A 22,189-nucleotide genomic window follows, 5' to 3' on the forward strand; every position below is an offset into this window, starting at 1 on the left:
ACTTGCCCCTGATGGGCGAGCCATTGGTAAGCCGGCAAAAAAAGGAAAAATAAAAAAAAATAAAAATAAAACAAAAATTGAAAAAATAAAAATGAAAGCGAGAGACGAATAGGAACGGCGGCTCTATGGCTCTCGCCGCATGCCCCATTACCCCTAACCAAGCGCAGCTTTCCTCTTCTATACCAACGGGGCGCGCCCTGGATATAGCATCTGCAGCAGCAGAACGCTGCCCGAGTATTCTTCAAGAAACTTGACAGCTAAGGCAGCTGCTGGACTGCTGTCTGAGGGTCATGGCAGATCACATCTGTCGGAACATGTGTGGCCTCGGGCGAGCGGGACTCACAGCACGACGACATACGCAGCACGTGCTAGAGGTAACTTGAACAGTGGTGGACAGGCTCGCTGGACCCTCCCAGGCCGAGGTGCTCTGCTGGTGGTCAGCACGCGGCATGTCTCGACGCCGAGGGCCGGCAGCCTTACGGGAGGGCAAGCAGAGCCTCATCAGCCAGGACCCAGCACAACACCGTGCATTCCATCCTCATTCTTAAAGGCGAAAGAAAGAAGCCAAACATCACCGACTCGCACCCCTCTACACGGCTGTATTTATTTCACCATGCACCGACCACCCGAGTCCTCACCCTCCCGTGGATCTCGAGCGCCAGCCCTTGCTCGAAGCCTCGCCGCCGAGCGGATCGGGCGACGATGCCATTTCCGCACCCACCCCGGCGCGGCTATGGCGATGACAACGGCGATCATTCCGCGAGGTCTTTCCCCAAGCCATCGTCCTCGCCATCGGCACCCAGATCTTGACCTTTGTGATCCTTCCCCGCATGATCCCTACCCCGATCACTGCGGTCACCTCCACTTCGGCGTCCCCTCGCCCCCCTGCCCCGGCCGCCCCAACCCGTAGGCTCCCTTTGCGCTGCGGCACCCCCGAGACCGGCCGGGCCTGCTGCTGTGTTTCGGCGGGCCGCCCGGGACCCTGCCGTCCGCTATTCTAGCCCACCGTTCAATAGACCAGGTCTATAAAAATTACGACCGCCAAATCCCTGCTTACTATACTTGGCCGGACTTGCGTCGAAGTCGAGCAGCACCACATTGGCCAAGTGTCTTGGGAGTTGGTGTTTGCCATCCGTCACCGCGAGTTCATCAGGAGGGAGATCGTTGAGGAATTCCTCACCGTGGGATGGAACCTGTTCCGGAATATACATCTCGAGGAGCTCCTCCTTCCTTTAGGAACAGAATTAGCCCGGTCTTATTATCAAGACTACCGCAAAGAAGAGGCTATCGAGCTCCTAGACGAGATAGCCAATGGTAGGGAGCCGTTCAACTACCAGTCCCCGCTCACCGAATGATCCCGCTGGCCGCCTCGTTGTGCTCACCGATTCCCTGCCAGACGCTGCCTTCGTCCGAGGGGCTGGAGATGGGGGATGCGCCGACCTGGGTGCCGAGGAGGACGTCGATAAGGAGGAGAAACGGGTAGGACAACGGGCTGAAGTCAAAGACGCCAACGGGCCCCAGGGCGCGGTTGCGCTCGTAGCCACTGGGGACGAGTGAGCCTGGCTGCTCGAGGGCGACGCTGCCCATGTGCAGGCTCAGCGACATGGATGCTATCCGACCCTGCGACTTGAGCTCCTGCAGGATACCCGGGGGGGCGGAATCGCCGAGGACCGTGGGACAAACCGTGGGGAAGCCCAGGCCGAGTACGCCCACGTTCACCGGGCAGCGGCTCCCGTCGGGGAGCCGGTAGTTGCTCTCGTCGACGACGGAGAGCGTCGTGTTGAGCTGGAGGTCCGCGTCCAGCCGCTTGGTGGTCAGCGTCACGATGTCCACGACGCACCTGCCCACGGGGGACTCGCCCATGACCAGGTACCACCCCCAGTCGTCCGATAGAACAATAAACGTCGTGGTGTTGACGGCGGTCGGCGAGTCGGCCAACGTGTAATTGCCCCCCGCGCCAGGCGTCGGTACCATGGACAGGCCTCCGCCGCTCGGCCACATAGCGGCGAACTCACCCTCGGCCGATGGCAGGCCGTTTAATTGCCTCCTTGTATACGCGGTGCCGACCCTGACTGCGATGGCCTGCCACGGCCCGTCGGGCCCGTACACGTAGGCACCCTGGTTGTCGAGTCGGGTCATGTTGATGTCGGTTGTCCAGGCCAGCTGCATCGTTTCCGCAGCCGTGGCCGCAACGGGCGCGAGGAGGCCGAGGAGTCGCATTTCTAAGCTAATTAGGTATTCTACATGTAAGTAAGGTACTCGTGCCCCGATGCAGGCGCTTATTGTGTTTGAGGCTGGTCGTTGTGTCCGGCACAGTTGAGGACAATGGCGGACGCCCTGGTGCCACACGCGTTTTCAGTCGGAGCCTGGTTGTCTATAAAGCAGTTGAGAGGATGCCGGGGACGCCTAGTTGATTCAGCTGTGGCGGAGCGGGCAACCTTGCATATGTCGGTCGATTCAGCTTGCGGGGCATTCATTGCTCTCCTTCGGGGAACCAAGGATGGAGAGCCACTAACATGAACTTGGCAGGCGTCCGGATTCAAGAGCCTCCCGAGGGACCAGTAGTCGTGAACCCTTGAAAAACATGGTTTCAGTTCATGTGAACGGCCGGAGGTATCTACCTAGGCAGGTAGGTATTGTACATATATACGTCAGGTAGACCCTGTCTCTGGGGGTGGATGGGCCACAAGCATGACAGGTCCGCCGAGGGGAGCACCCGAGGATAGCAAAGTTGCACGGAAGCTTGGAAGAGCACGAATTCGTCGAGTGGGAACGTCGGGAGAAGAAGAGGAAGACTCTTGATTATGGTAGATCCTTAGAAATTCAACGTTAAGTCTGCGATGAAATACAGCACCTCAGCAATCTCGAGACCTTCCTTGCCCTCACACCATCTTCTCACCAGAAACGAGACCGACGGTGCTCTCTGCAGCAGCAGCCGTGCCGAGGCTCTCTACAGTCCTGGTGCGATACACCCTGAACCGCTGGCTGGTCTTCCGGTTCTCTCTCCTCGCCCAGAGCATCCACACAAGGAACGTCGCCAGCGTCAGCGGCACCGCCACCACGAAGTATATCCAGATACTCGGCGACGTCCTCAGCGCACTAGACGATCCCTCGCCGCCGGCAGCACCGGTGCCCCAGTCGAACATGCCCATGCTGAACAGGGTCGCCACGAAGGTCGGCGGCAGGTAGACGATGCCGAGGATCGAGATGGTCTTCATGGCGATGCTGTCGCGCTTGCCGTCGACGGCTATCGCGGCCGTGTACTCGGCGTCGTTTTGCGTGATATTGCTCAGCATCTACATGTAATCATATGCGATTAGCCTGGGATGTGAGAAGCAATGACAGGGAGCACCCACGAAATCAGTCTGGCTCTGCGCCCTCTGCATCATCTGCTCCACCTGCGACAGCAGCATGGCCGTCCGCCTGCGGATGTACTCCACCTCTTCCCGAACCACCACCCGCGCAGCCTTCAAACTCTTGGAGAAAGCATCGCCACATGCACCGTCCTTGACCTCCCCGTAGCCACTGTCATCAGCACCTTGCACAATCCACCCCCCCAACTCCAACCCACACCTCGCAACATGCCCCACAACTGCCAGATCCGTCTGGCAATAACTCAGCCTCTGAATCGTCCGCCTCGGGTCCTCCAGCACAAAACACCCGTCCAAACTGGGCCGCGGCCCCATCTCCCCTGTAACAGTAGCAGCCATCAGCTTGCCCGGGTTGCCGTACTTTGTCTCCCGCTCAATCCGCTGGATTGTGTCGTCGATGGTGTTGCGGTGGACTTCGATGTGCTGGTGGTGCGAGCGGTAGAGGGCAAAGGCGAAGAAATGGGGGGTAATGCAGAGTTCCGGGGAAGAGAGGAGGGTGGCGAAGACGGAGGGCTCGTCGGTTAGGTGGTGGTAGAGGATGTACGTTGTTCGGCGGGAGGGGTCGAGGGTTATGGAGGCGCAGTCGAAGCCTGTGGAGCGGGAGTTGGCTACTTTGAGGAGGAGCGAGGTTCGGCTGGTGGTGATGGTATCGGGATGGTTGCTGGGGGAGGTGAAGGTGGCGAGGACGCCGTTGTTGGAGAGGAAGACTTCGGTGGTGCGCGGGTGGAGATGCCAGGAGGATTGGATCTGGTGGAAGGTGGGCTTGGGGAGGGAGAGGACGAGTCGGCCGTTCTGGAGGCGGGGGAGGGAGAGGACGCGGAAGTGCCAGAGGCTGTCGTCGGTTTTGTTGTTGCTGTGAGTCTTCAAGAGATGGTCCTCGATCTGATCATATTGGATCTTGTCGTCGGAGATGCGTACAGCATTCACCGAGCCGTCTGCACTGAGCGAAAGCGAACCCGTCAGGACCCTGAGGCTGGTTTGTTCGTTCTTTGGAGGGTCGACCCATCTCGCGAGCTTTTCCTCTCGGGTTTCCATGGAAGGGTTAGAATTCATTTGAGTAAAACAAAGAACAAATGATGAGAATTGTGCGTTGTGACCAGGAGAGAATGCGAAAACGCAGGTGAGCACCGTAGGGAAATATAAATGAATGGGACCACTAGGAGCCAGACTCAAGGCACAAAAGTGTAACAGTTTGCTCCAAACGGATGTATCGCTGCACTGGTAAGGTATGTGCCATGCACCATTCTTCCACAGGCACACCTCTGCGTTGGAGACGTGGGCTTGGAGGGACCCGATGCAGCTCAGCCACCACCAAGTTATGCATTCGGGTGCATGTGCCCAACCGAAGGCCCTGGGCGGATTCCCAGGCGGACACTGATGCGCCATGATGCACCGTTTGATTGGTCGATTACCTGGTATGGTCAGAAAGTCCGGTCCAGCACTGAAGATTGAAAAGGCTCGGTTGGAGGCTGATTCCAGGGCTCTGTTAGATGGGCTGGGCGGCTGGCTGATCCATTGCCACTTCTGTGCCGCATCTGCATTGGTGAATGGGTGACAAAGCCTGTCATTTCATACTCGTTGGCTGGAGGGTCTACTCAAGAGCGCCAAAGGAGAGGAGCACACATGCATGCAAGTGGCAACAGTTTGCCCGTGCTTGATGGCTGGGAGTTGGGTAATTAGAGAGGAGTTAATATTCGAAACCTCGTTGTTCAGTATATCGTGGGGGAGGCAGGGCTAGTTCCGGGAACGTGCCCCAGGGACGGGAAACGACCATACGCTTAAGAGGGCATCATGCCGTCCCATGGCCAGCTGTAGGATGAGTTGCTAGTCTTCCTGCGCTGATGGCATACCCTCCTCGTTGTGTGTGACTATTCCCTAGCATTCATATATATCCGGGGACAGGCCGCTCGGTGCCGCCCGAGTCGCCCATCGATGACCTCCCCGTCCAAGTCTTCCCGGCGTGAGTGAAGCCTGGTTTGTCCGAATGAGTCCAAAACTCTCCTTGTGGCTTCACGGATCTTGTCGCCAAGTTCATCCTCTGACAAAGTAGTTCCGAACATGGGCTTTAGTTCGGCCGCCAGCAGCCGCGGTAATTTATCGTCGACAAACTCTCGCAGCTTGAAATGCTCCACGGGTGGTTCGAAATCTCCTTCACGCTTGCACAAGGGAGGCTGAGGACAGGGCAAGGGAATGTTGAGGGAGGATGGGTATTGCTGGGAGGAGGGAGTCCAACCAACCGGGCACCTCTAGCTACTACCATCTACTGTACTCGTACAAGGAGTCAGCGTCTTGTATAGACGGTATATGCGGTGTGATTGCGGGCGAAGTTAACGCCACCGCCGCCATTAACGGGGCCACGACGCCTGCTGCCCAGCAGCGAATAAGGGACATTCAACCATCTGTGCCACCGACTCCAATCCATTATGCTGGTTGCCGACCAGAACCGTTCATTGTCGTATAAGGATGACCGGAAAACACCGCAGAACAAAGACATCCCCTTTTATCCTTTGCTCCGTCGGCTCCTGCTTACCTACGATACCTCAATGTTCTCCTCAGCACGCAGTCCTCCAATCCGCCCCTCACACAGCGAGAGACTGTACAAGATGATTACCTTAGGTATTGGCCTGGTACTCGAGCATCAGCATCCGCGCCGAGCGTTTGATTAACTCAACCCCGAAGGCTTGCAGATCGCCTGATGTGCCGTATGCAGTGTTGCCGTGTTCCGTGGGATCGGAGACCACTGGGCAGACGTCATGCAAAGTGGTGTGGCCCAATGCTCTGGGGTATTGAACAGCGTGCGGTGTATATCTCCCGTGGGTTGGGAAGGTGGTACAAGTACGGTATATAGGAACAGCACGGCCCGCCCTTCACAACTTCACCCACCAATCGGCTCGACCGGACCACCGCCGAAGTTCCCAGGAGGGAGGGGGCGGCCCGATGAAGAACCACCGCTGGCTTTTGAATAAGAGAGAGGGCTGGCATCCCCTTTGTTTGAAAGTCAGTTGATCCGTGGGTTTGTTGCACAGACCGGAACGAGCCCGACTCCTGAGCCGCTTTGACCATCAACATCCAGCCTTCCCAGGTTCTCAATGAATCTGAAGACGAGATTTGATTTTAAGGTTCCCCTGTCCTTTCTTGTGACAGAACGGGACTGGAAGAGTCGGTATGCGTGTGGCGACTGGTAGAAGAGAGTCCATCTCAGCCTTCATGTTCCCAGGAATCTATCCCCAGCATTCCAAGGTCGTCAATTCGCCGCGGAGATGTGCTGTCTCCCAAGAGGGAAAGAAATGTGTAGATTATGGTCCTCGAGTCAAAACGCGAACGCTCCGAGTCCTCAAGCAGCGGCATCGAACCCATTCAAGTCCATGCCTTGTACATGTATTGCCCCCTCCCTCGGCCTCTTGGCAGCACCAGGAGACGACGTTGACGACGCGGCTGCCGACGCACCGCAACACCAAAAGCCTTGCTTGCCGTATATCCGATAGTGATGACCAACTCTGTGAGGCATTCGGCTGACAAGACGTGTGACCAACGAATAAAGACTCCTGGTTCATCAACTACCTCACTCAGTTGGCCAAGCTGTGAGCTGATACCCTGGGATACATCACCACACGGCGAAGTGAACGCTACCACAGCTCTTCTTCGGTCCAACGACAACCCAGTCTCTGTTCGCGATGTTGTAACAGCATTCACAGATGGCAACATCATACGAGGCTTACGATGTGAAAATGAGTGGCGCCCCCATGGGCTCATAACCTCTGCCGTTGTGTTACTTCCTAACTAGTAGCTGGTCAACCCCTTGCACATTATGCGATCTCGATCCCCTCTCGCCCGCCACGCTTGAGCCTTCTCAACAATTTGATTAACTGCCAACCGTTACATTGTTTTGTCGGAGCAGCATCTCACCGTCTGACAACCTCTCTTTCTCCTTCTCATGAGTCTCTTCAAGTTAAAAGGGGGGCACTCGTCCTCGACATGGACGATTCCCTCTTGCTCCTCAGAGTTCTCGACTTCACCCTTCGACCAACATCCCCAATATCATTACAACCAAACACTTGTTGCTCCTTCAACTTTAACAGCAAACATGCGCTTCTCCACATCGTCTCCGCACTCCTCGGGGCTGCCTCGGCTCTGCCGCACCTCCAGGAGCTCCAGGCCCGGGAGGTGGGCTTGCTCGACAAGCGCCAGTGTGGCTATCTTCCTTGCAGCTGCATTGCCCTGGGCGTGAGTGCTACGGGGTTTCTTCCTAACTTGCAAGAAGGCTAACTTCAGCTTGGTACGTAGTGCTGCTCCGGCAACTGCGGCTTCTGGTGTGTAAGTGTTTCCCTGGTTTATTGATGTAAATCCCTGGCTGTATACTCACAAAGTCCGACACCCAGGACCAATGCGGCGTCGAGTACGCCTGCTGAAGGGTGTCGAACGTGCCTTGTCCAGGCGCACAAGACGAGTGTCCAGGTTTCGGGAAGGGATCGAGAACTGGGGATTGGTAATAAATTGTGGCCAAGAGGTAACAAAGTCTCGAGAAACCACGACAGTCATTATAGAATGCAGTTCACCAAGTTCGTATTCGTAATGATCTTTCTGTATGCTGCCTCACTGAAAGCCCAGGAACGGAAAATGGGCGTAACGGGTGTCAGATACCAGGTAGCTTGTATTGATGTGACGTCTCCCTCATTTCCTCATGATTGGTTTCTAGTTTAGCCATTGGCCTTTCCACTGCCGGTATCTGGGCCGCCTCTGATAACTTGCGTCCCCCTCTCCAACCACAGTGGTGCTAATTCATTAGCCTACATGGTGCCACCCCCCTTTCCAGCCCTACAGATGTTACCTCCCCTCATACCTTGTCCTACGCAAGATTCGAAATCCATCGCCGTGTGCCCCGATGGGCCCGCACAGACTCTGTTGTGGATTCTCTCGCAGAAAGTAAAAAGAGACTGTCTCAAGGGGCTCAACTATCAACCTATGCAGCCAAGAAGCACGGTGACATGGAGGCATGGGAACTACCTGGTAGGAGTTTGTCGTTGCCGGTTGCCAACAAACTCTATAGCCCCTAAAATACATCTATAGCAGATATGGAGTCTACCTCATAGGCACTCAAAGTTCTCACGAACCTTCGCGGCCCTTCTAAGGTCATTGGGGTTAGATTCTTGGAACTGTTGGTCCTGTCCGGCCGGTCAGGAATTATGTGTAATTACCTAGGCACCTGAGCCACCGTGTCACGCATGCGATGATTCTGTTCCATGGCCCGCGAATTGATCAAATCTGGAAGACAGCCGACATCAAGCATCACCGCATCCTTGAACTAGTAATTAGGCCGCGACGAGTCCTAACCCGCGAAGCACCACTTACACGGTGTTTCAAATTTTGCTCACTCAGCCTTTCTACAATATCTCGGGTTCTATCTCTCGCCGCTGGATCGAACAATTTCCAGAAGCACTCGACCTACCTCCGATCCACAGCACCAAGCGGTGATGCGAAGGCCACTCCCCCGGGCCACCACTCAAGGCAGCTGCCCTCCCTCTACCGCCACGGTTTATGGGAATGAACCCACCCGTGCAACTCCCGCCCGGGAGCCACGCTCGCGGCAACTCGATCACTCCAAATCCGGCTTCGAACCGTGGTATTCCCGCTGCTGGCACAGGAACAGCCGCCGTAGTTAACAGCACCGGTGCCGTCAGACTGGGTTCGGCAAACACTACAGCTGCCGCTCCAGCCCTCAGTAAGGGAGGCCCATGGTCCTCCTCGTGGGAGTAGATCCGAAGATACCTGAATAACTCACACTCCTTCATCAGCAGCGAATGCTGCGCCTCTCGCGGCAGCCGACGGTCTGGCATTGAGACAGAACACGGAAACAACGAAGCAGCCGGCAACGAATCCCGCCCCGGTGCCGGCTGTCAGGATGGACATTGTGGTCGAGGCCGAATTCATCCTTGAACCGGTGGAACAATCCGGGTCGCCACAGGACCCGGCGTCGCTCGCAGAGGTCTTGATCGCGGACTACTATCAGCACATGCATGCGCACAGCAAGCACTTGTTTGGCAAGAAACGGGCCGCGGCGTTCCCAAGGCTGTGCGTCAAGGTGTGGGTTCTCCATCCGGTCCCAAATTCGAGTAAGCTATGATTCATGAAGAATGTCGTTGGCTCTTCTTGTCTTCCTTTTGAGCTAGTGTAAGGCAGTTTCCAGTCCACTCTGTCACTTACATCTCGATTGGGCAGACGGGACCACGTCAAGTTGAATCCCCCTCGTTCCTCCACACCGCCGCACACATCCGAGTCCCGGCAAAGAAGCAAAGCACGTGGTCGCCCGAGGAGGATGCGCTGGTCATCGAGCTCCGGGGCAGCGGCATGAAATGGGACGACATCTCGAAGCGTCTTCCCGGGCCGGGCAGGAGCTCCAGCTCCATCAACGGCCGCCTTCATTACCAAAATTGCCCCGAGAGAACGGACGCAGCGAATGGGGCGAGGAGGACCAGAACGAACTTGAACTCGCGAGGCTCTACGAAAGGTGAGCCTTGCTCAGCCTCTGCCATGTTTTTTCTGACGGTTTCCCTCAGGTTCGAAACGGTCGACGAATTCTTCGACTGCGCCATACTGGGGACTGGAAGGGATTATTGGCATGGGGCTGACTGGGCTGGAATGGGGTAGTAGGGAATTATATCTCATTATTTCTCCGACTAAGGTTTGGCCGAAATCCAACTTAAGTAGCTCCGTTGACGGTACCCCAGAATCGATTCCCACACCTCCTCCAAAACCCTGTTATCTAGCAGTGTTGACTGAGGTACCTTACCTAGGTACCTGAGCATTACCTTATGCAAGGACGAAACCAAAGTCAAGGTCCAAGCAGGTCAGGCTCTAGTTTGTTGTTCGGCAGCTCAACAATGGCACTGTATAGTAGGAAAACCCGTCGGGGCCTCGCAGTCAGCAATTGAACGGGCCAAATAAAGTAATCAAGCATGAGAGTGCTGCCAGCGAGGCGGATTGCTCACAGGACGTGAAACCTAAGGCCATACGAGAACTGCGCGTCAATTCCATACAGAAGGTCCTAGGTTCTTTCCTTGTTCAGGGCCTCGATATTCTTTGCTCCCTTCGACTTGCCGGCACCAAGGCCGGCATGGGGAGATTTGTGACGAGAGACGCTCGGCACGGGCGAGCCACGCCTTGGGCGAGTGCTCCAGTTGTCGGGGTTGTTTCTGTTCGGGCCATCAGATCTGGGGGTTCATGTTGCGTATAGTTGAGGCAGACTGCGGGATGTCCAATATAGACGGGAAGCCTGAAGAGTGCCTGGGGTCCGCGGTGAGGGTCGCTGCCAGACTTGGTTTCCCGCCCAGGCATGGAGCTCGGGTTAGGCACTGTCCATGCAGGACCGGCAGGGGTGAAGCCGGCAATACCTGCACTCCCAGATAAACCAGAACGGTCCATGGTGCCAAGGCCTTGTATGTCCACTGGACCAAGGTGTTGTCGGACTTGATCCTCTCAAAGGAGTGGGCACAGTGGGAGTCAGGTGGCTGGCGAGCGCCACTGAGGGGGAAAGGACGGCTGGGAAACCGGGCAACGGGTGCGAGGAAAGACAACAGTCAGGGGTAGGAGAGACGGAATGAAGTGGGAAGATGTTACGACATGTTGAGAGGGACGGGAGATAGGGGTAGAAACAACATCACCTACCCTGTGGACATGGCCGAGGCAGGGTGTCCCGAAGGGAGTGCGGGCGTGCTGTTTAACAACTGTAGGGCAAGCAGGAGAGAAGTATAGAAAGGACCCTGAGACCGGAGAACTCGTGGACAACGAAGGAGAGGAGAAAGACTGATGTTCACACCCAAAGCAAGTCGGAGGGACTCTACAGCAGAGAATCCTTGGGTCACTGAAGCGCAGCCTGGTGCGAGGACGGAGCTGGGAGTAAAGACCGTGGCAACGGCTCCGTCGAGCTGCCCAGCCGCCGTTGGTGATGATGATGGGGCAGTCAGCCACAACCCTGGCTCGCCTGGTCGCCACCACGTCCGGTCTACCTTCCATGTCTCGTACCTGGACATGGGACAGGGCGCTCGGTTTTCCCCGGTTTGCCCGCCAGAAATTTGTCGCCGGTACATGCTAGATGTCGCCCGGTGACAGTGACGGTGCGGCGCTTTAGGCCGGGACGAAGCGGCCTCGAAGCATGGCATCCCCGAGCGACCTGCAAAACGGATTCAGGGGAAGCCGGGGTACCTCCAAAAGCAGTCCGATCGTTGCCGATGGAGGATGTTGACCGCCGCATCGCGGGACAGCCCCGAGCGACTGACGAGCCCGACGCCTCGGAGAACTCGCACGCCCTGCACTAGGTCATGGATAGCTGCTGCCTGATTGGCGAGCTTGTTGAAGCCCAGTGGTGCCAAGAACGTGGGCCAGCGTACAGTACACATAGCCGTGGAGCAAGTGGGCCGGCGCCACCACCACCATCCCACGTCAGGTTGAAGAACAGCGGCTGCAGATCGACGACCCCGTGGGCCGGCATGCAGTCAATCAGGTTCCCGACATGCTCATGAAAGTAGCGCAGGTCTTGATACTGGGCGCGGATTAACTGCTTGCGGAACAGCTCGCGCGAGTGCTTCCAAACGGCACCCTCCTGGGTGAAGATGCCGTTGCCCAGCAGCGGGGCGAAGACGGCCGGACGGCAGCCGAATCCATAGTCGGCAAAATTGGTCGAGAGCAGCGCTTCCACGTTCTTGGGGTGCAGGATGTGGTATGCGCGAGGGCCGATGAGCAGGTACTGGTACAGGTTGTTGCCTGGTTCGTATCTATCGGCGATGGAACAGAGGAAGGCGAGGAGGCGGCCTGCTGCGTTGGACTGCTAGAGCGCCTTGATGCGGTCGATGCTGAGGGGCCAGCGCTTGGGGAGTGCGGGCGGGAGTTGGCAGCCGTGTTTGTGGCCGTAGACGGTGTCGGTCTGTGATGGGTTAAGAGGATGGCCCTGGACGGATCGATGATATTGGATCGCTCACTCACTCGGTACTCCCATGTTTTTTTGAGGATGATGAAAAGCAGGCGGGCAGTGGTCAGGCCCACGACAACAAAGAGTATCGCTTCGACACGCGAGCTATCCGTCAACGCACTGTCGCGGAGCGTCTTGAGGAATGGATGGCCCATTATCTCGACACAAAGGCTTCAGTTGCACTCATCCCTCCTAAGCTCCACATTAATTCGTCCCACCAGTATCAGGTAGGTAAGGTAGATTACCGCTATTCAAGTTGGCCGTTGCCTCATGTACAGTAGTTATGGTACGTACGTTTGGACAGTTCAAGCCTTACGGTTGCATCGCGTCCTTCTGGACTTCTTGATCCCATCAAGTTCTCCTCCCCTTCTTTGCCCAATGGACATTGACATCCTCAAACACTCCTCCCTTCCTCCCTATAAATCATGGGTTAGCCTTGCTTATAAACTAACTAAGTAGGCCGTACATCTAGTCGTGGTACTAGTCGGACACGGTCAAGATAACCTCCTCGTCGTATATGTCCTTGAAGGGTAAGGCTACGAAGGCCGTCGGGGTACTGGCCGTAGATATAGGAATGATACTAGTATGTTCTAGGCTAGTTGACCTAGATGTACGTTAGCACTTCTATATCCAATGAACCAGAGCATAACTCACAGTGAAGTTGTACGTAAAGCGCTCTCCTAGCGGGATAGGACACTACGTTACGGAAACCGGTCCGTCCATATAAGTAGCACCGCGTATAAAGAGGCCGTAAAAGTAAAGTGAAGAAGACTCATTGGCAAGCGAGTTGGGCACGTTGGCAACGAGCTAGTCTCCCACGTTCACGCGTATAGTAGGGATCGGCCACTGTCCGTTGATGCCGATGGTCGGTCGGTCTACCATGCTATCTGGGTTTGCCGTAACCTATATGATGTTGAGGTTGTACATGACAGTGGCAGCCCGCGCAAGGAGGGCATACTAGAGGAGCCATATCAGCCAAGCAGGACGCAGCGGGTGGGAGAGACTATGATGTCGGTGGTGAGCCATATCGAGTCCACGGCTGGTGTTGATGTTGACCTCCGGATCAGCTGCCTCAAACTCTGGGACAGCAAAGCCGGGCAGCCAGAGAGGTGGTACGAGCCTGATCAGCTTCCTAAAAGGTTGCGAGACGAAATATCTTATCAATCAGAATCAGATAATTGCCCGGATCCCAGGCCTATCAGATCCAGGCTCTGAACTGAAGCGGGGATGCCGCGGATGACACAGCCCATCCATGGATGGGTTGAAAACCGAGAAGGCGCACCCTCCAGTATCGCAGTGGCCTTGTCCATCCTCCGCCCCCACGCAGGCAGCCGAGAAGCATTGATGCTCTTCTCACCTTGGGGTGAAGTAGCGTGATGAAGTGGGCAGTGGATTCTCGTCTGAACCCCTATTGATGATCTGCAATGCATAACTGGACTTGGCTACACTTGGCGACCTTGGCGGTGACAGGGTCCATCCTTCAAGCTTGGCACAAGCCAGTGGTCCGAGCATCGTCCGACTTCAACCCACTGGCAGGGTGCACCGAGTCAGCCCTAGATTACCACTGAAGCGTAGTAGGTCAGGTAACAGAGGTGTCGCGGGTGCCGCCAGAACGGAACTCGCTTCCAGAATAGAGCATCGGAGCTAAATATGATGTGGGATGACGGGGGGAAAAGACGTGGATGGCGAGCAAGTGGACGAGACTAGGTAGTGGACAGCGGGGTCTGGTCTGGATGCACAGGGCACCTTCCAACATGAATGGTCGGGAAGGCACCTCAATCTGCATGTGGAATGAAGAAAGCGCGATTTTAACCTTGGATGGCCGGGGTCAGCCCAGTGCAGACGGGGAGTGTCGGGTGACACCACACCGCAGCAGGGACCTTCGTTTCTGATCCACGGGTTTTGCGCCGGATCAGATAATCACTTTCACCATCCCTCTTCCTCACTGACCCCTTCCATACACGTGGACCTCCTTCAAAGACTCAAGACCAAAAAAAAACCGAAACAGCAACAGATAGAAATACCCAACGTCTTCTCACTCCCCATCTTCCTCGTCACCTTCCGCGAGGCCCTCGAGACTGTCATCATCGTCTCCGTCCAACTCACCTTTCTCATGCAGACCATGAGCCATGACAAGGCCCTACACAAGCGGCTAGTCCGCCAGGTATTCATCCATGCCTCCTCCTCCCACCCCCTCCATCCCCCCTTTCCCCATTCCACCACGTTCCACCACCCCAGCACAGCATAACCAACTGGATGTGTGGTATCTACAGGTCTGGCTCGGCACCACCCTAGGCCTCTTCCTCACCCTCCTCATCGCCGCCGCCCTCATCGTGGTATTCTACACGGCCGGCGCCAGCAAGTGGGAGGCGTCGGAGCTGCGGTTCGAGGGAGCTTTCTCGCTGGTGGCGTGTGTCATTATCAGTGTTGTTGGGGCCGCGCTGCTGAGGGTTGGGAGGATGAGGGATGAGTGGTGGGAGAAGTTGAGGGTGGTTATGGAGAAGCGGGATATGGGTGGGAGTGGTGACGGTGGTGATGCTGGGGTGGTGGTGAGGGTGAAGGGAAGGGGAAGAGTGACGAGGGTGGGAGTTGCGGTCCAGAGGTGGATGGAGAGGTATGCCATGTTTGCGCTGCCTTTTATGACGGTGCTGAGGGAGGGGATCGAGGCGGTTGTGTTTATTGCCGGCGTGACCTTCTCGGCGCCGGCGACCGCGGTGCCGTTGGCCGTGGTGGTGGGCCTTGCCGCTGGGGCGGCGGTTGGGTTTGCGTTTTACAAGTGAGTATTCTCAGAGGAACAAACGCTGGATTATGCTGACTGTCCAGGGGCGGTTCAACCACCAAGCTGCAGCTCTTCCTCGTAATCTCGACATGTCTGCTTTACCTCGTCGCCGCCGGGCTCTTCTCGCGGGCCGTGTGGGCCTTTGAGCAGGACGCCTGGCAGACACTCATCGGAAGTGACGCTGCAGAGCTTGGGGAAGGCCTTGGATCGTACGATATCGACAAGTCGGTGTGGCACGTCAACGTGAGTACTCCCCTTGAATACAGGCCCACAGACCCCAGCTGACGGTCACAGTGCTGCAGCCCGACGTACAACGGCGGCAGCGGCTGGGGATTCTTCAATGCCAGCTTTGGCTGGACCAACTCGGCCACGTACGGATCCGTCATCTCGTGCAACCTGTACTGGCTCTGCGTGATCGTCTCGTTCTTGGTCATGAGGTACCGCGAGGTTAAGGGACACTGGCCGTTGGTAAAATCCAAGGGATCTCAGGTGTCGGAGAATACCTTGTGGGCGGAGGACCAGAGTAGTGGGAAGTCTGCGAGTCGGAGAGAGGAGCTTTCCGGGAGCAAGACGGTGGCTCGAGACGAGATCACCGTGGCTGGAGTCTGACAGCCGATGTCTGGTGCGGGCAAGACGAGATTTGATTGTGACCTCTGGATTCAACTGCCCCCCCAGCGCCAAAACGCCTGGTGAAGACTGGAGCCTCCCAAATCCGTGCTGCCTGGATCAGACGCAGCAACAAGTCCACCGATGGCACCGGACATCCGTCCTCTCAGACATCTGAACTCAGCTGGAGCAACACGCAGCCTCCAACCCGCCGGCTTTCGCCGGCTGAAGACAGCTAACAACTCCTGCAGCAGCCCTGGCCAGTGACGTCCACGCCGCATGATTCCATCCCAACCCGTGACCAACATATGACAACGGCCCTCCAGACCGCACTATATGTATTAGGCCCGCATTCCTCCTGCCACCGCAACTCCCCTTCTTCCCCTCCCCCCTCCCAACACCTGCCCGCGCATCCATTCTTCTTCGCAAACCGACACGTTTCCACGCGTCTCAATCCTCTCCCACCGTAAAATGTCCACACCTCCTCCAAAGTGAACCCCGAGACACAACCACCCATGCATCTATCCCATCTTCCCAAACTTTTGAACCACCTCACCTCCACACCTCACTACCCATAACAGGTCACCTCCCAAACTCCACCCACCTCACATCCTCCCTCTCCTCAGCCGTCCAATCCCAACCCCCCGCCGTAAACAGCGCCCTCACCATGCGATCCACCGCCAGCGCGCCTTCATACCTCAACCGCTGATCCGTCGTCATGCCCCGCGTGAACCGAAACACCCTTCCGTCCCCCTCCCCTCCTCCTTTTCCTTCTTCGCCTTGCTGCCGCCGCTGCAGCAAAACCCACGACGTCCCCTCCCGATCTTTAACCCACGCCTGCCTCGACACGGCCACCACCCCCGCCGCCAGCATGGCCTGCACGAACTCGAGCACAGGCAGCACGCGAGCGCGCAGGCCGCAGTTGGTGTGGTGCTTGTCGATTTGGTAGGCGGGGACCTGTTTGAGGGTGGCGATGATGTGCCCTATGTCCGTCGTCTCAGAGTCATGCGTCGGGAATACTGGGTTTGCTGGTGGATGGGACTGAGAGGAGGAGGAGAAATCTCCCAGGAACAACAACCCTCGACCTGAAAGGAACTTGACCATCTCGCCGAGCTGGTAGGAGTCGCAGCTGGCGGAGGGATCGTAGCCTAGCTTGCACTGCCGCGTGCGAGAGGTGTAGAGGGAGAGGAAGCGCCGCTGGATGGAGGCGATGGTGTGCAGGATGCATTCGCGGCGGTGGTGCAGTTCGGTTTCGAGGTCGTCGGGTAAGTCCCACCATGCTGCTGTCATGCCACTGGCGCTGTCATCATCGTCGTCAACGGCGGCGCTCCAGCGCCGCGAGCCGTACATGATCAGCTCGCGCGTGGCGGCCTGCAGCTTGGGCGGCTGGTCGAGCAGCCAGGCGACGAGGATCTTTTGGCGGAGGGTTTCCTCTGCTGCGCGGCTGAGGACTGGACCGTCGTCTCGGGATAGACGGGTCTATATGGCCGGCCACTTGTACTTTAAGACACTCACATACTTGGAGACGGTGGTTGTGCAGTCGAACCGGTCGGCGAGCACGGCCAGGACTGCGAGAGCGTGCATCGTCAGGGCCTTGGCGGTGGACTGCTTTCTGTACAGGATCCGCAGGAGGTCCTCGAAAGGAGAGTCCTAGCCTACTAACTAGGTTGCCTCGTCGTCTTCGTGGACTTTTACCAGGGGGAGGTCTGCGGCCCTTGCCTCTGCCGGCTTCACATTTTGGAGGGACAGTTTCTGGAAGGCCGCCTCGATAGACCGGGCTTCGGCGAACCGCGTGTCACTGAGCAGGTTGTCAAAGTACCGCGAGTTCCTGGGGTGCAGAGATGTCCGCAGATAAGGCATGGCTCTGCGTCAGGGAGAAACCACTTGTGGACGTCCCGAGCGTGCGTCAGCCGTTCCCAGATGCTTATGGGCTTGACGCCAACTCGGCCCTCACAAGTGCAGAAGCTACAGGCGCGGAGGCCCTCCCTACGATACCGAGGAACCCCGGTCCGGTTCATATGTGTGCGGAGAGTCCTCGTAGACGTTATAGGTGCCTCGCAAAGAAGATAGCTCAATGGCAAGTTTGACGGACAATCCGGAGGGCTAGCACCTGGATTGAGCCTTGGTGTATGGATCAGGCCATGGGTATGCTCGAGGTGATTGTACTACTCCGCCGGGCCGTAGAAAACGGTCTCTGCCGGGTTGTGGAAGATGACTTCTGCCGCCCTAGCGTGCTTGTACTCGCGACAAGCCAAAGGTCCGTCGAACGTACCGTCGACAAGATAGGTCTCTCGAAAGTGCCGTGTAAGGGAGGAGCGATTTCCGAAGCCTTTGGAGCAGACGAAACAGCAGGAGTCCCGTTGGGCCTTGGAAGCAGCTGCTACTGTCTTTCAAACCTGCCGCGGAACGCTGGGTGTGATAGATGACAGGTACTATAGCTATGTATTAATATACCGCTCTGATACGCTTTTGTCGACCGTTAACGACTCGTACTTGCCTCGCAAAGTCAGGCGCGCTAGAAGGTCGGCTATAGGAGCCGCCCTACTAGGACCCCCGGCGCTGTGCGTTGGCTCCGGCTCAATACCGTAGAGACGCAAACGGTCTACCTCCTTGAAGTAGGCCTGCCGATCTGCTTCAAGCTACAGCCTGGTGCAAGCCTCGATGGTGCTGTTGATTTGGGAGTAGAGCCTTTTCTTCTTACTCTAGTTGGTTAAAGCCTAGATCTGGGCGCGGAACTCGGCGATATCTTTCCGTTCTTGGAACTTCGCAACCCGTTCTTTCGACACCGAGATAGGGGCGCCCTTATCCCGGGTAAGAGTTATACTACGGAGGTTGCTAAAGAAGTCTTCATCCCGGCGTACTACGTTAGGCCTAAACGCTAATCCGTGGAGATCTTATAACGCCCATTTGGTAGTGGTTTTCGAAAACAGCCCCTAAATAACTCATTATATAGTTTCGTAGGGCGCTTGATAGGCTTTTTATAATATATTCTAACGTACATTATCAGCGAGTCGTACATATCAGCGAGTCGTACATATCAGCGAGTCGTATACTCTCCCCTACCCCTACAACAACTATTCCCATTTGCAACATACCAACACTAGCAACCAACTATAATTACATCAGAAATAGATGAATCAGATGATTCTGCAACCTTCTGGCAAGTACGTACGTTATGGCCAGGCTTGCCGCACACACCACAGCACCGAACCTTCGTACGAGCCCCCCCTGCACCACTACCATCCGGCTGCGTTTCTTATACCACCTGTCATGAATTAACCTGCAGAGGTCGGTGGGGCCGACCTGCATAGTCCGCGGGCGGCGCCCGCATCCAATCATTCCGGTCCAGGAACGGACCAATCAGAAAAGGATCACGCTTGGCATAGGGAAGGCTTGGTGATCCAACTATAAGGCTTGCAGAGGATCACCAGTGATCCAAGGTAATCTAGTATAAGGGATTACCAGTGATCCAAGGTGATATAGTACGAGGGATCACTAGAGACAAGCAGTGATCCTTGGGAAGCCCGTAGTATATAGGCTAGCTAGTCATTCGTTCTGGAGGAATCGGGAAGTTCTCTATTGAGCAATTCAAGCAGTAGCCTTCACCTACTGTGTAGACATTGCAACTTGTATTGTTGTGAACCTTTTGGCTTCACCGAGACCTATAGTCCGACTAGCAGATACCTTCGACTGGCGAACCCTTTCAGAGACAGGACTACCTGTGGTTTCGTCACACTAAAGCACTATCTAGGAAATCTTAAAGGAGCATATTAACGCTTTCCTCATCTGCCATAACAAAGCACACCGATTATTATACCATTATACTAAGCCAAGGAGTACGTAATATATAATATAATATATAGGGAGCAGAAGGAAAAGTGAAGTAAAAAGAGGAAAGGACAAATTTCCGGAGGTTAGAAGAGAAGGGAGGCTACAGTAGTATGAGCGAGCTAGGCCACCAGCACCGGCTGCTCAAGGGTCGGACGTAGTTGGGTTGTATCCCAGCCGGGACGGGATCCTGGCGCCTGATATACGCCGCCATCGCGAATGTGGCCGGACGCGTCCTGGAGAAACTCGATGGGGTGTGAACGAAGTAGGATGGGCGATGCCTTCCGGCCTCCGTCGCCGGCGCCGTTTGTGGTTGTTACGGAGCCGGCCGTGAACTGGGAACGCGAACGGGATATCGTCCGGCAAAACATCGGAAAAGCGTTGGGCCTGCTAAGTCATCAATAATAGCCGTGCAGACAGCCGGCAGTTTGCTAGTGTAAATTGCTCGGCACGTCCCTATGTGCTAAGACAATAGTTCTCTCGTTCTTCCACCAACCATAGAGTAGTGCTATGATGCCGGCGAAGAAAACACACCTGATCCTGGCTTATCGGGGCTGCTAGACTCTAGTAGCCCATACTCCGTTTGCAACGAGCAATCGGAATCGGCTGCTTTTATGGATGGGAAGGTACTAGTAGTGGTCGAGTTGGAGAAGCTCCAAGAGAAATTATATGGCTTCTATATCCCTAAACAGGTAATCTATATGTATTCTACTTGGCTCAATATCTATATTCTAAGACTCGGACTGCTTAGATCCAAGCTAACAGCCATGCATCCGCAGCCGACGGTCCCGGACTAGTTGTAATTGAGCACAGCCCACAAAAGCTCCATCGGAGACGCGCCATGATGCAATCCAAGCATTGCAGCCAACAGCATGCTGTAGACCAATCACTAATGTTCCTCCTCTATCCCCACACGATAGCTAATCTTCAGTGTACAACTCAATCAATAGATTATCTTTGTATGTACTGTTCTCAAGCCCTCAGCTTCTATCTATCGCCCACACCCGGCCTCAACTCGACTCGACCCACCCCACAATCCCGCTTCCCACAAGCAGGATAGCACTAGTCATGGCAGCACCACACCACGTCCTTCTCCTAGGCGGCCACGGCAAGGTGGCCCAGCTGCTCACGCCGCTGCTGCTGCGGCGCGCCTGGGACGTGACCAGCGTGATTCGCAGCGCCGAGCAGGTGCCCGCCGTGCAGCGGCTGGATGATGCCGCTGTAGGCAACGACGGAAATAACGGACAAAAAGTATCGGTCGGCAAGCTGAATGTGCTGGTGCGCAGTCTGGAGGAGGTCAAGAGCGAGGGGGATGCGAAGAGGGTTTTGGAGGAGACCGGGGCGGATTACATTGTTTGGAGTGCCGGTGAGAGTTTACTAATATCTTGAAAGTCTCTCAATTCTGTTTTCTGCAAGGAGAAAAGCCGGCTGATATGTACGATTCATGAAATCAGGGGCTGGTGGAAAGGGCGGCCCCGAACGGGTATGTCCACCGGCATCTCCCCTACTTCTCCTGCTTCTCATCGCATATACACTGCTATTGACGAGATGAGCACAAACTAGACATATGCCATCGATCGCGACGCAGCAATCCACTTTATCCGCGCTGCCGCATCCACCCCGACCGTGACCCGCTTCCTGATGATCTCGTACCTCGCCTCGCGCCGCTCCAAGCCGGCCTGGTGGTCGGACGAGGCCTGGCGCGCCGCCGAGGAGGTCAACACCAAGGTTCTGCCGCACTACTACGCCGCCAAGCTGGCCGCCGACGAGGTTCTGTATGCGGTGTCCAAGGAGCGGAGCGGCTTCGTCGGTATCAACCTCCGCCCGGGCTCCCTTACGCTCGACCCGGCGGGTAAGGTCGAGTTGGGGAAGACGAAGCATTCGAGGGGGAATGTCAGCCGCGAGAGCGTGGCGAAGGTGGCGGATTTGTTGTTGGCGAGCGAGGGCGTGAAGAGTGCGTGGGTGGATTTGTTGGATGGGGAGGAGGACATGGAGCAAGCGGTGCAAAGGGTTGTCGCGGAGGGGGTGGATGCTGCTGAGGGGGAGGCCATTTTCTAGAGGTATTATGTTGGATTGAACGGCAGATACTATGCACGTGTCTTGGTACTTCTGTTTTGCTCATGTCTGGAGCCTCGGGATCCTGAAACCTCTGAGATTACCTAGAGGTAGTATGTATACTACTGCAAGTACTCTCCGACACGAGGACAGAGGCAAGAGTCACCAGACAGAGGCGCGGACGACTTGCGCAGACAACTGCACAGTGTATTGGTTGTTTTGAAATGTTCATCGAATTCATCTAAACAGTCATCCTCGAGTCTTTATCCATAACATGTGGTAGTCCACTCTGAGAAGAAAGAAGATACCATATACCACAGGAGGTGGAGGAGCCCCACTCTGTGTCGGTAGGTGTGCCATACGCAGCCCGAGAGAAACAGGGGCCATCAACTTCCTGATGATTTTCGATGCGAGTAAGTCAGGTTGAGAGATCTGCGATAACATCAACATGCATTGGATTGGAGCTCAGCGTTTGGTCGAGCAGTCGGTCCGGGTAGCGCGGCTGTTGGTTGTTCAAGGCTCCAAGCGGGGGCCGGCAGGATGTTGCAGCGGGAAGAGAGAAATTCTGCAACTCCGCGGGATTTCCCG

At 56.1% G+C, this 22,189-nt stretch overlaps 6 protein-coding genes across 6 annotated transcripts; 2 read left to right on the top strand and 4 right to left on the bottom strand.

Annotated features, from left to right (window-relative positions):
• Positions 1–368: 368 nt before the first annotated feature.
• On the bottom strand, positions 369–2,220 carry B0T15DRAFT_491060 (uncharacterized protein; the record flags this gene model as incomplete). The annotated part of the gene is made up of 3 exons (XM_062866745.1): positions 369–427; positions 1,058–1,230; positions 1,349–2,220. 3 exons carry the CDS (start codon positions 2,218–2,220, stop codon positions 369–371), a joined length of 1,104 nt encoding a protein of 367 aa, XP_062724258.1.
• Positions 2,221–2,882: 662 nt separating this feature from the next.
• Positions 2,883–4,406, bottom strand: B0T15DRAFT_491061 (uncharacterized protein; the record flags this gene model as incomplete). Its single annotated transcript, XM_062866746.1, has 2 exons — positions 2,883–3,296; positions 3,357–4,406. 2 exons carry the CDS (start codon positions 4,404–4,406, stop codon positions 2,883–2,885), a joined length of 1,464 nt encoding a protein of 487 aa, XP_062724259.1.
• Positions 4,407–11,492: 7,086 nt separating this feature from the next.
• Positions 11,493–12,488, bottom strand: B0T15DRAFT_572645 (uncharacterized protein; the record flags this gene model as incomplete). The annotated part of the gene is made up of 3 exons (XM_062870904.1): positions 11,493–11,538; positions 11,756–12,192; positions 12,348–12,488. The coding sequence occupies 3 exons, from the start codon at positions 12,486–12,488 to the stop codon at positions 11,493–11,495; spliced, it is 624 nt and encodes a 207-aa protein (XP_062724260.1).
• Positions 12,489–14,087: 1,599 nt separating this feature from the next.
• On the top strand, positions 14,088–15,919 carry B0T15DRAFT_572646 (iron permease FTR1 family-domain-containing protein; the record flags this gene model as incomplete). Its single annotated transcript, XM_062870905.1, has 5 exons — positions 14,088–14,189; positions 14,348–14,497; positions 14,607–15,109; positions 15,157–15,355; positions 15,407–15,919. 5 exons carry the CDS (start codon positions 14,088–14,090, stop codon positions 15,719–15,721), a joined length of 1,269 nt encoding a protein of 422 aa, XP_062724261.1. The 3' UTR covers positions 15,722–15,919.
• A 381-nt stretch (positions 15,920–16,300) lies between these two features.
• Positions 16,301–17,736, bottom strand: B0T15DRAFT_483131 (uncharacterized protein; the record flags this gene model as incomplete). Its single annotated transcript, XM_062866145.1, has 5 exons — positions 16,301–17,197; positions 17,234–17,368; positions 17,408–17,580; positions 17,611–17,660; positions 17,714–17,736. The coding sequence occupies 5 exons, from the start codon at positions 17,734–17,736 to the stop codon at positions 16,301–16,303; spliced, it is 1,278 nt and encodes a 425-aa protein (XP_062724262.1).
• Positions 17,737–20,890: 3,154 nt separating this feature from the next.
• B0T15DRAFT_524533 (uncharacterized protein) lies at positions 20,891–21,861 on the top strand. Its single transcript, XM_062868774.1, has 2 exons — positions 20,891–21,029; positions 21,110–21,861. Exons 1-2 carry the CDS (start codon positions 20,991–20,993, stop codon positions 21,602–21,604), a joined length of 534 nt encoding a protein of 177 aa, XP_062724263.1. The 5' UTR covers positions 20,891–20,990; the 3' UTR covers positions 21,605–21,861.
• The last annotated feature ends 328 nt before the right edge of the window (positions 21,862–22,189 follow it).

Source organism: Chaetomium strumarium (genome assembly GCF_033439665.1).
Source record: "Chaetomium strumarium strain CBS 333.67 chromosome Unknown B0T15scaffold_2, whole genome shotgun sequence".
NCBI lineage: Eukaryota > Fungi > Ascomycota > Sordariomycetes > Sordariales > Chaetomiaceae > Chaetomium > Chaetomium strumarium.

Excerpts from the sequence above, each read along its gene's own strand:
- B0T15DRAFT_524533 (XM_062868774.1), top strand. The coding sequence starts at position 20,991 with ATGAAATCAGGGGCTGGTGGAAAGGGCGGCCCCGAACGG. Across the intron at positions 21,030-21,109 it reads GAAAGGGCGGCCCCGAACGG|ACATATGCCATCGATCGCGA; the intron begins GTATGTCCACCG and ends AGCACAAACTAG.